This window comes from Carassius carassius, chromosome 26, assembly GCF_963082965.1.
Source record: "Carassius carassius chromosome 26, fCarCar2.1, whole genome shotgun sequence".
In the NCBI taxonomy this organism is placed as follows: Eukaryota; Metazoa; Chordata; class Actinopteri; order Cypriniformes; family Cyprinidae; genus Carassius; species Carassius carassius.
The window spans coordinates 2918341-2931350 of NC_081780.1; the positions used below are offsets into that span (position 1 = coordinate 2918341).

Sequence of the window (13010 nt, forward strand, 5' to 3'; positions counted from 1 at the left end):
GACTATTCCCTTAACCATGCGCAAACAGACTTTACTAATACTTCAGTCATCTTACAATATCATTAAAGATGCCCGGTCTCATGAGGTTGATCATTCTGGCGGTCTGATAGATGTCCACACTGTTCTCCTCCTCCAGCTGGTTAACCAGGGTAGTCAGTGAACAGAGTAAAGCAGCACTCGTCCCTCCAGACCTGCACAGACACCGTAAGGAATGAAACACTCCTCTATAGCAGTCACTGATGGAGAAATGCTCTGAGACTCTACCCATCATGGATGATGGCGGGTCCCTCTCGCCGCGAGCTCTCTTCTCTGATCATGTTGATGAGCTCAAAGCAGCTGCTGATGGGACTGTCCGGGTTCGGCCAGCGAGGGCTCTGGTACTGCCGTACCTCCAGCACATAGTCGTCCTGTCAAATACAGTCACCTTTCTGTTGCTCCACACATTGAAATACTTCAGTTTGAAATGCAATGTCCAGTATAAAGATTGCTTTCAGAAAAGTTAAATGTGAAAATCTTAAAATGCTTTGTTTTTTTTGTTGTGAATGTCACAAAAAAACAACCAAACTATATACTTTTGCATTAAAGATCTTAGCACGCCTAACCAGTTTTTTTATTTTACATTACAAAAATTACATTATACATTATTAGAAAATAATATTTAAATAATATTATACATTTGTAATATTATAATTTAATAATATTGTAAAGAAAATCTTAATAATAATTATATATATTATAAATTAATATTTTACAATATAAAAAAATTGTCATTGCTGTTATGTGTCCAGGCTTTTTACTAAAGTTTTTTCTTTAATTTTTAAATTGTTTAGGCATTTCAATATTATATTATAGTACAATTTACAGTAATTAAACATTTTTTCAAAATAAAGGCAGTGCAAATACTACTAAATCTTTACTGATTATTTCACATTTACATATTAAATTACATTATACAATATTATACAATAATATTACGATTTAAATATACTTTTATAATATTATGAATTAAAATATTGTAAACAATAATTATAATCTTTTAGAATATTATGAATTTTCATTTGTACTGTAATATGTCCATGCGTTTTACTGAAGTTCTTATATTTCAATCATTCTTCTCATTAGATTCTCTTTGCTGTAATATGGTAAAAACTACTAAACTATTTTTATTTAAAAAAGGCAACACAACAATAACTGTCATTTATTTATTTAGTAATCTTCCTGTATTGAGTTTTAAAATACGTTGTTGTTTTTTTATGCTATATGTATATATTGACAGGTTTTGTGAGATTCACCAAATACTGAGTTCTGGCTTCATAAATTAAATCAGTTTTATTCACCTTCAGGGCCTCCAAAATGAAGTCCTGTATCACGAAAGACTCCTCATTGGACAGGCACAGTTTGTCCTCACCTCTGAAGGTCACAGTGAAGGTCTCGCAGCTGATTGGCTGATCTTTAGTGGGCCAGTACACACACTCTCCTTCTCTGCTCTGTGACGGTCAGAAATGACAGGCCTCAGTTATTACATACGGATGCATTCAGAAGTATGTGTGTGTGTGTGTGTGTGTGTGTGTGTGTGTGTGTGTGAGACTCACCAAGCTCTGTGTATCAGGCAGAGAAACTATGATCTGTGCGTTATGATCCCAGATCATCCTCCAGAAGTCCTGTGTGGTGTTTGGCAGAGGATTCTGGGTAACAATGAACTCCTGGCTCTGATGGTACCCCTGTAAACGGCACAGACTCGTTCAATAGCACCATATTACTTAAGAATCTAAACAGGAGCATGAGAACAAGTGTCTTACCATTAAATAAGACGCATTGATGTAGTCTGATGATTCTCCAGGTCCTGTAGACAGACTGACCCTTGACCTCTCCACTGAAGCACAGATGAAGATCAGCCATTACGGTTCACTAAACTAAAGATCTTGAATATATTCTGATCATAATCTGAATATAATTTTTGGAAAGAACCAGGAAAACATACAATATATTGTATTTATGTATGTATATGAATAAATATATTAAAAAAATAATAATAAAAATAGATATAATAAATATAATATTGAATATTTATAAACATTTGAATATAACTGAATATAATTATTTAAAATGGTCAGCCTTTCTCTTTTTATATATTTATGCATGCATATAAATAAATGTGACATATTAATAAATAAAATAAAATATATAAAATAAATAAATACATAAAGTAAATCACAAATAAATTTACATAGAAATAAATACATTAATTATTGGAAAAAGCAGGTACCTTTTGAGTTTCTCTATTATATTAATGTCTTTAGATATTACTGTATTACTATATAAATATATAATTTTATATAAAACATTAATATAAAATATATTACTGTATATATTTATAATAAAGAATATAATAAATAAATAAACCAATCATCCATAAAAAAATCTAACAAATAAACAGGTTGCGATTTCATTTTTAAACAGTTGTATATAAATAATTATGATATTAATAAATAATATCAATATTTATAATGAATAAAAAAATAACATCAATTCTGTCTTAAATAAATACAAAATAATAGAATTTTATAAAGTATATATTTATGTATTTATATAAATACATGATTAATTAATAAATAATATCAATATTTATAATAAATAGTTTATTTATTTTTAATATTGAAAATTATTGATAAAAACAAGTTACATTTTACATTTACATTTTATGTTTTTATGCTTTTGGAGGATTCTTTTCTCCAAAGCAAAAGGTTACCATTTCTCTTTGTATACAATATAGTTATATATAAATAGATATTATATGATATATTTATTATAAATAAATTAATATTATACCACTTATATTGCACACTCACCAGGCATAAGACAAGACATCCTGTTTTTTGATGCGTTGCACTCCTTCAGAGCCGCTGTGTAATCACTGGGTTTTGCACAGCTCTGACTGACCAGCTACAGAATCAAAAGGAAAGATCAATGAATTGCTCCGCGTAATAATGATTAAGGTGGAATCACAAAAACAAAGGTCTCACCTTAAACTGTTTCTCCAGACGGGTCTTTCCTGTAGGTCCTGGTGTGAGGAGATCAGACACATATGTGTGAATGTGACTGGACGAGACCAGAGTCGCTTTACTTCTGATGGCCTCCACTAGAGCATCATGGATGAAGACGTACTGCTCCTGCACACACACAGATATGATGTTTCATGTTTCACGTGTGACATGACATCCTAAGGTATGTTTTGAAATGATATATGTTGGCGAACCTCAGTCTGCACCAGATAGTTCCTCTGGGTCCGAATGTGTTTGAGGAATCCCATGATGTTCACTGTATTTTCCTCCTTTATCTGCTTCAGCATGCTGTCGATCACGATGTAGGTTCCTGTTCTTCCCACACCGGCACTGAAAATCACACATTCAAACGTGTTAAAACGTCATCTTAATGTATGTCGCCATTATAAATTCTTACCTCAATTCAAGTCAAGTGACCTTTATTTATATAATACTACTGTATTTCAGCAGTAAAACAGCTAAAACAGCAAGAATGGTGTCCTTATTCAGTGTTGATTAAAAGGAGTTAAATAACTAAAATTAAACTTGCAATTCTTACCTTTTTCTTGGAATTCTGAGTTTCCATCCTGCAATTCTTACTTTTCATGTCATGTTCCTCAATGTTTTTTCTCGGAATTCTGAGCTTCCATCTCACAATTCTTACTTTTTTCTTGAAATTCTGAGTTTACATTATTCTTGGAATTCTGAGCTTTAATCTCACAATTCATACTTTTTTCTTGGAATTCTGAGTTTCCAATCACACAATTCTCACTTTTTTCTCTGAATTGTGAGTTTACATCTTGCAATTCTTATTTAGAAACAAGCTTCAACAGTCAGTGTTCATCAATTATGAAACTAATTACTGAGAGAAGTCAGTATGACAGAAGAAAAGGTTATCCAGCTCAGTTTAATTCAGGTTTTGTTCTCGTCCAAACAGTCAAATCGATGACCGTAATGACTTCACCTATGCTTTATAACTTAAAACTGATGTCTACCTGCAGTGCACCACCACAGGCCCCATATCATTCGTCCTGGCCTGTGAGGACGCCCGAACAAACGACAGCAGGGGCAGAGTGTATTCTGGGACCCCCATGTCGGGCCACTGAGTGTAATGGAAGTGAAGCACTGTCCTCTCCTGACTGCGGCCCTTCTGTGAGCCCTGACGGGGGGAAAGACAGTGAAAAGTGTTGAGAACAACCCAACTAATAAAAAAATATGTTCTAAAGAACATCTTTCTAATATTTCCATTAAGTCATTAAAACATTATGTCTGAATGTTCTCTGAACATTCAAAATGTCCAGTTTTTTAAATGTTTTCAAAACATTGTTGTGCTTCGCAACATTAAAGCAAGATTCCACTTTATAACGTTACATTTGAAAGTTCTTTGAACATTCTGCAACAAGTAGAAACATTGAAGAAACATTAGGCGAACATCCAACTAAACCACTTCAGAAATAAAACATTATATAAACTATGTATAAATAACTTGTTTTTGGAATACAAGTAAAGAGCAGATAACTCTATTAATGATACTAAAATAACATTTGTTCATAACTTGCCAGAACCTTCTGAGAACGTTCTTCATTAGCTGGGAATATCCTCAAGGGTTTGTGGCATAGGCCTAGTGACTGACCTTCTTGACATTAACGTTCCTCAAGGTGAACGTCCTCTGCGTGTAGTAGGCAAGAGTTTTGGTGCTCTTCAGCGTGATTAGGAAGCATCCATAGTCCTCCTGATTCTCCAAGGGCCAATACTGATCACATTTTCTCTGTTTGACACACACACACACACACACACACACCATGTACATATAATCAGGAGTCTCATCTGACCACTTTATATATATCAATTTTGCATGTATTTCATTATATTATTATATATTATTAAAAATAAGAGTTCTTTATTGGCATTGATGGTTCCACGAAGAACCTTCTATATAGCAGAAAAAGTAGGTTTTTTTAAATGTTCTTCACACTAAGAAAAAAAATGGTTCTTTTGTGAACTGTTCACTGAAAATTTATTTGGGGAACCAAAAATGGTTCTTCAGTTGCATTGCTTTGAAAACCCCCTTTATTTTTAAGCGTGTAACCAAAAGATCTCATCTAAGAGTTATAAAAGCATTACCCGGCCCTTCTCCACCAGGTTAGTGATCATGACAATCACACCCACGTTCTGCTCCCATATCATCCTCCAGAAGTCTTCCAGACTGCCCTTCAGTGGACCCTGGGCGGCTATATATGCTTTCGGCTGATTGTAGCCCTAAAATAATCATTACAATCAGACCATGAGCATTTCTACCAACACCAATGACAGACCAATAAATAAAGCAAACTGGCAAACTATCGGCTGATAATTGTGTCCACTTTTTAAAAGTACACTTTTGTTAAAAAAAAATAATAACAACTGGGATCAGTAAGAATTGAAAAATTTCATTAAAGAGATTTATAATGTTACAAAAAAATTCTGTTTCATAGAAATGCTGTTCTCTTGAACTTTCCATGCATATGAATATCAAATAATAGCACAACTGTTTTCAACAATGAGAAATGTTTCTTGAGCAGCAAATCAGCATATTAGAACGATTTCTGAAGGATCGTGTGACGCTGAAGACTGAAGTAATGATGCTGAAAATTCAGATTTACATCACAGAAATAAATTATATTTTAGTACATTTTCTCATAAAAAACTGTTGTTTTGAATTGTAATAATATTTCAAAATTTTAATGATTTTACTTTACATTGGTGAGCAGAAGATGCTTTAAAAAAAAAAAAAAACGTAAAAATTTACTGACCCCAAACTTTTGAATGGTAGTCTATATACAGTATATTGGCCATCAGACATGTTGCAAAAACAATAATGTTTTATCATTACAGCATTTAAAATGTAATGTAAAATTTACACTTACATCCACAAAGTTGGCATTAATGTAGTCCCCTGTCTTTCCATCTTTGTCAGAGTTTTGCGAGAGTTTAACTCGACTGTGATCATCTGAGAGTACAAAAAATCATATTAGTCATGTTTTTTCTATATTAATGCACCTCTTTTATTGTTATGGATGAGTGACACAACATCTCATACAGGCCAGGATGTTAATGTATCTGTTCTTGCTCTTATTGTCTGGATGGTTGGAGCTGTCCGTAGTGATGCAGATGTCCGCCGTGCAGCTCTGAATCTCCTAGAAAAAACATTTCATCCCGTCACTGACAAAATCATAACTCAAGTCATAACCATTACCAAACTATTACACTTTTTCATGCATACTAACCATGCACATCAATACACTGAACAGAAGAATAACAACAATGCAAAAGAACAAGAAACACTGAAACAAAGGGAGATGTGTCTTACCTCGTAAGACTCTTTCAAGATCTAATAAGGGAGGGATGAGAATGCAGAAAAGCACAATGAAAGTCCAGGACAAACAGAAGGTGCCAGTGCAGGTGCATGAGGCACGTGTGCATGTGTGTTCATGCTACACACGGGTTTAAACTCTGTTTGGGTGTCCATGCAGACGCCTGTATATCACCCTTTACATGCTGCCCCGTTGCACTCATAATCCTGAATTTATGACATGAATGCACTATTTGATATGTTTATATTGCATAACAAGGTGCAATGTTTAAGCTTACGTATCAAGAAATGTAAAGAAGATGTAAAGAAATGTTAAGAAGTGATAAAAATCACAAGTACCTCAAATTCTTTGGAGATCAATGTGTGATTCATGTGAAGATCAGCAACGTGTTTTACAAATTCCTTTACCGGGAGAGCTTCATTGTCCTCTGCTGTCAAAAAAAAAAGATTAGAAACATTAGAAATTATAAATAGCTAATAAGGCATTCATAATACAAAAAAGACACTATCTGGAAAAAAAATAGATGACAAGGCATGAAATTAGTTCATGAATTAATCTAAAAAAATATAGTCTTTTGATCTGAGTAGCGTTTGTTACCGGTAGGCAGAAGAAGAGGTGTTGATGGGGCTGATATGGCTCGGCCTGAAATGTTGTCCTCTACATAAAAATGTGCTGTTTGAAAGCACCTTCTGTAAGATAAAGATGGAACATTCAATTCCCACACATTTTTACTCTCATCGTGTAAAAAGCATATATTTTAATCCAAATAAAGGGACCAAAAAAACAACTGACAAGTACACACACACACACACAAACGTTAGTTTTTGTGAAAAGTGGGGACATCCCATAGGCATAATGGGATTTTTACACTGTACAAAATGTATATTCTATGGACCTTCACCAAGCCTACACCTAACCCTCACCCTCACAGGAAACTTTGTGCATTTTTACTTTCTCAAAAAAAAACTCTTTCTGTATGGTTTATAAGCGATTTGAAAAATGGGGACATGGGTTATGTCCTCATAAGTCACCCTCTCCTTGTAATACCTGTGTCATACCCATGTCATTATACAGAGTTGTGTCCTGATATGTCACAAAAACAAGAGCACACACACACACACACACACAGCAGTGAACATTGTGGGGAATTTGCCTGACTGTCATAAAATGCTCCAAAACATTTCTTGAACTCATTTTTTTTCTTTTGATTTTAGGTTAAATGTGACCTGTACATGTTCTCCTGTAAACTGGGGAAAGCATGTCCATGCACATGTAATCTGAAAGCAAACACTGACATACTGGCGTATGTGTGAAGATCTTATACCTCCAGTAGATGAGAATCCCCACCAGCACCAGCAGACACAGGACAGTGAGCGTGGAAACCACAGCCAGAGGAACAACCGTCCTCTTCTCTTTCTCTACGCCTCCCACCATCCCGACACGAGACTCCGGACTGCTGTTACTCGCCTCTGATCAGGGAAACAGGAGCAAAACTGTCTTTAACCCATCCATTAATCAAATAATAAACACATTATTAGTTTCATTACACAATATTCAGCACATTCAAGGAGCTACGAGAATACAAAGAGTCCAACTGCTATATAGTTCATCAAGAGGTGTAAAAGCATTTAATGTGTTCCACCTCAATAAAAACCCACACTGACTGCAATATTTTTTCTAATCTTAAATCATTTTGCAAATCTGTGCACTGCAAAAATTATTTTTGTCTTGTTTTTCAGTAAAATATCTAAATACTTGAGAACTTTAGAAGCAAAATGACTTAACATATAGAGTATTGTTTTCTGAAACAAACAAACAAACAAACAAGCAAACAAAGATCAAAACTAAGTTTATACTTGAATAACAATTAACAAAACATAAAGAATAAAATTTGTTTCTTCCTATGGAATAAGTTGGGATATATATATATATATATATATATATATATATATATATATATATATATATATACATTATTATTATTATATTTATTTATGTTTTAAGCATAAACCGGAGTTATTTTAGTACCAATGAGATACTATTATTTTTTTTATGTTTATATATATATATTCCATTTTGGTCTAAAATGCCTATATATAGATTTTATTCATTTTTATTTAATTTAATTTTTTATTTGATTGGCTGATTGATTGATATTGTAGTACATCAAGTTAAACTAAGTGACAATGAGAAATGTTGTCTTCACAACTAGTAGAAATAAAACAAATATATATATATATTTTTCAGTTGATATTTAGTTATTTAAATTAAAGTAAGTTTTGGTTAATAATAACAACCCTGATTTAATCTCATTTAATTTTTTTATAAAATATATTTAAAATATAAAACAACTTACAACCTTAAAACAAGACACATTTTGCTTGAATTAACAATATTTACAGAGGTCAAAATTACAAATTAAATACTTTTTTGCACTGTTATTACCATTTTTGTGGATCAAACCCCAGTGAAATGATCAAGAATTACACAAGAAGTCATGTTTTGCACTCTCCAAATGCTGATTTGATATCACATGCCAGTTTTACCTGCGTTCTGGTCTTCCTCTGACTCTCGGATAGTGAGTTGAGGAATTACGAGCTGTATGGGAATATCATCGCTCTGAGAGCTCACTGACCCTCCTTGACCAGAGCCAGAGTCAGACTCAGCTGACCAGGTCACCCATGACAGAAACACCCGGTTCTCTGGCTCTCCGGTGGTGGCCGCCTCTCGCTCGCCCTCAAAGTAGAAAGTAGAGGATAGTCCCTCTCGGTTTTCATCTTCAGATCTACCGCTGAAGCTCAGAGGGGGGTCTTTGAGAGCCGACCGGGTTTGGTCGAGCTCCCATTCCCGGTCGAGCTCCTCCAGGAAGATCGTGGACCCCGATCCGCTGAACTCTCCTGAAGAGGGAAGCTGAGCAGAGCCCTCCTCCAAAAGAGTGGTTGAGGAATCATAGAGATTTGAGGCTTCGTGAACCATCGCTACCCTTTGATCATTGAACGATGTGGCTGTAACAAACACTTCTGGAGAGTTTAGACTTCAAATTTCTGCTGAAGGGCCGTTTATGGCGGAGGAAAGAAGCGTTTGGAAGTATCAAATCCAGCCAAATTAATCTACATTTAACTTGCAATACCTAAAGCCACCACCAAGGGGGACCATCACCAGGTGCAAGATAAAGAAGCACAGGAGCAAGAGAAGAACCACCACCGCGTTCAACATCTGAACAGTGAGCAAACCACCCGAGAAGAGAGAGTCCGACATGTGCATTAAAATCTTGCGGATTTGTGGTACAATGTGGCAATTAAGTTTTTATTCCATAAATACAGTAACAATTGTACCACCATCACCTTGAGTGTTTCTGAAAGTTTAAAGGGATAGTTCATGCATGATCTGTATAACCTGTGTGGGTTTCTTTCTCATCCTGAAAACAAAATGAGATATTTTCAAGAATGTGGGTAACCAAATGTTTCACGGTAGCCATTGACTTCCATAGTATTTTTCTCCATACTATGGAAGTCAATGGCTACCGTCAACCGTTTGGTTGCAAACATTCTTCAAATGATCTTTTGTGATTGTTGGATCAAATTGAGGGTGAGTAAATGATGACAGAATTTTTGGCTGAACTTTCCCTTTAAAACAGTGATTCCCAACCAGGATTTGCAGATGCGCAAAGACAGTGTAAACCTGTAATTTTTTATAACTCATATAAGATTGCATTTGCTTGCAGGTGATAATTCTACATACATGCTGAGCTGCTTTAGTAGTTAAATTACACCACAAAAGAATATCCCTACCCACAGTATCAATGGTTTGTAGCGCAAAGGTTTTTCCTTTGTGAAAAAGAAGTGCACTTAATTGCATCTGAACTGTACAGTAGTGTGCTATTTATTATTGTTTAAAGTTAAAATATTTTCAATGTACTTAATTGCTATTTCATCATTACAAATGTGCAAAATATATTTTAATAAAAGACAAGCATATTTCATTGGACATTAAACATTTTTTATTTTATCATTAAACTATTTAAAATATTAACTGCAATTAACAGGCAATACATTCAGTTCACACTTCAGTATTCTAAAGTGAACTTCTTTTTTACAAGGGTGATGTTAATGAAGCAGTTCTTCAGATGAATAAAGTTGGGAAACACTCTAATTACTAAACTACCCAAGTACTACTGCTAGTCATTTCATATGATTTCCCTGCAAGCAAGTTAGCATTTAGTAAATGTTTGATTTAGCAGACACCCCAAAAAGCCAGTCTTACCATTACACAGGGGCTGAGTGGTCTGAGAAACGATCTTCATAGATGCTGTAAAGGCCGATCCAGTGCTGGCAGTGCTAGCATTAGCTGCTGCGGTTGTGTTTAATACAGGTTCAGTGGTGCTGCTTGAAGTCTGGGCCGTCATGGTTGAGGTTTCTTGGTCCTGATCCTGAGCTGGTGTTGTTTTTGTGCTGCTGTCCTCATAGTAGACGTCTGTGACCAGCATGTTGCCGTGAGGAAGCTGGCCGCCCTCCTCTGGAAGGAGTCTGTTCAGTGGTCGTCTGGTCTCGTTTCTGCTCTTGTTTTGGTCAGGTGACCATGAAAGTGAAGACTCCTCTGTCATTTTCCGGAGGACTGTAACAGCGGTCGTTTTGAGCACGGGGAACAGGAAGCCTGGTTGGTCCTTTGCTGTGGTGATTGAGATGGAACTCCCGGAATCCCGGATAAGGTTTCGGCCGGGCGGAGATTTGGAAACAGGTGGAGATGTTTCCTGAGAACCAAACATGTCATGTTTTACTCAAGATGCTCATGAAAAATAATGAGGCTTATGATTCAGTTATTTATGATTTTGTTTCTGAAGGTAGATTATAAAAATCTTACCTCATTATAGTCCTCGGATTCTGTTAAATCGCCAAAGGAATCAAGCTCATTTACTTCAAGATCAAAGAAAATATTGGTAAATTACTTATATAAATTAATATAATAAATATGTAAATAAATTGTAAAATAAATTAATATTCATGCTATACAAAAGGGTGAATGGCACACACAAAAAAATCAGTGTCATATTTTATCCCCCCAAAAATAAATACAAAAATGTATAAAATTTTCATGACGATTAAGCACCCCCCCCCCAAAAAAAAATTACAGAATTAATAATAATAATACCATAAATAATATAATTTATATATTTACTGTAACCAGACAATTTTTTTTAATAATTAAAAAATTAATTCTGTAAACAAATACTACCATGATGAATACTTGTATAATAATAATAATAATAACAACAAATTAATACAAATAAATAAATACAAATAAATACAAATTATTATTATTATACATCAATAAATAAACTGTAAACAATTGCTACTATGATGAATACTAATATAATAATAATGACAATAATAATATTAATTATAATTATTATTATTATTATTATTATTATATATTTAATACATTAATTCTGTAAGAAAATACTACCATGATGAATACTTATATAATACTTATTAATAATATCAATTATTTGTTTATTTATTATTATTATTATTATTATTGAATGCTTTTTAAGTCACACTTGTACAATTCTAACATACTACATTTCTTTTTTTTAAATTATACTTTATATTTTTATTATGGAAATAATGCAAAATCATTAATATAGAAAGATTTTTTCATCATTAATGTTATTGTACATGCGCCTAATTGAAAATAATTATCCTTTCGTAAACATTCTTAATCGTCCTAAAATATGTTTTGATTTTGGTGTAAAATATGACGCAGGCATTTATGATATTTTTGTGAGATTACCAGGGTCTTCAAGAGGCATGTCCACAATAACCTGGTCACTCATTTTTCCCGTCAAGCCATTGGTGCAGAGCGCCACCACCTGGACAACATAGCTACTGTTCGCCAGCAGATGATGGATAATGGCCCCCTGGAAAAACAAGACAATATCATACCATAACATCTGTTTCTAACCATCAGGACCAGTGTAACCTTGAACTATCAGCGATCGTTTCACAGCGCTGATTGAGATGTCCCTACTGTGCTTCACTCATCACTGTTATATTAATCACTGCTGAAGTGTAAAAGCGCTCACCACATCCTGGTCTCCGTCTGTGAGATACTGCTGTTTTGGTGGGTCTCTGCCCTGCAGTCTCTGGTAGGTGACGGAGTAGCGCTCAATGGTGGTGTCATAGACGGCCCGCGGCCGTTCCCACGTCACCACCATCCCTGTGTAGTTCTGAGAGTCGGCCTGCATGTTCTGCGGTTCAGAGCTGCAAACTGAACACAACAAGAGATCCAAACTGAGTTGTGTACACAGAGAAGAGTGTAGAGTGTCATTACTAAATTAAATAATATTGTAATTAATAATAATAATAATAAAATCAATAAACAATATAGTTGCATTTTGTAAAATATAATATTATTATATAATATTAAATTCAATTTATTTTTCATACAATATAATTAAAATATTTTTATATGAGTATAAAATATAAACACATTATATATAATTTATAAACACTCTTTTTACAAAAGTTTATAAAATATTTGTTAAATAACATCAAATAAATATATTCTTTATAGGTCTTTTATTTTTTATATAACTATAATCTTTAATCAATTTTTA

At 34.0% G+C, this 13010-nt stretch overlaps 1 protein-coding gene across 4 annotated transcripts in view; it reads right to left on the reverse strand.

Annotated features, from left to right (window-relative positions):
- ptprz1b (protein tyrosine phosphatase receptor type Z1b) overlaps positions 1 to 13010 on the reverse strand; it is a 38546-nt gene that overhangs the window by 1500 nt on the left and 24036 nt on the right. The window contains exons 9-29 of one of the 4 annotated variants that reach the window (XM_059510659.1): positions 12477 to 12661; positions 12185 to 12311; positions 11255 to 11307; positions 10658 to 11144; positions 7719 to 7863; positions 6992 to 7083; positions 6733 to 6821; positions 6391 to 6411; positions 6121 to 6217; positions 5948 to 6030; positions 5166 to 5300; positions 4675 to 4809; positions 4037 to 4200; positions 3257 to 3392; positions 3024 to 3170; positions 2850 to 2943; positions 1800 to 1873; positions 1593 to 1721; positions 1338 to 1487; positions 265 to 407; positions 56 to 191 (exon numbers count right to left, since the gene is read on the reverse strand). In XM_059510659.1, the coding sequence (XP_059366642.1) occupies positions 56 to 191; positions 265 to 407; positions 1338 to 1487; positions 1593 to 1721; positions 1800 to 1873; positions 2850 to 2943; positions 3024 to 3170; positions 3257 to 3392; positions 4037 to 4200; positions 4675 to 4809; positions 5166 to 5300; positions 5948 to 6030; positions 6121 to 6217; positions 6391 to 6411; positions 6733 to 6821; positions 6992 to 7083; positions 7719 to 7863; positions 10658 to 11144; positions 11255 to 11307; positions 12185 to 12311; positions 12477 to 12661 (2822 nt within the window). Of the gene's footprint in view, positions 1 to 55; positions 192 to 264; positions 408 to 1337; positions 1488 to 1592; positions 1722 to 1799; positions 1874 to 2849; positions 2944 to 3023; positions 3171 to 3256; positions 3393 to 4036; positions 4201 to 4674; positions 4810 to 5165; positions 5301 to 5947; positions 6031 to 6120; positions 6218 to 6390; positions 6412 to 6732; positions 6825 to 6991; positions 7084 to 7718; positions 7864 to 10657; positions 11145 to 11254; positions 11308 to 12184; positions 12312 to 12476; positions 12662 to 13010 lie in introns of all 4 variants that reach the window. The other 3 variants (XM_059510658.1, XM_059510661.1, XM_059510660.1) reach the window with 3 other exon arrangements.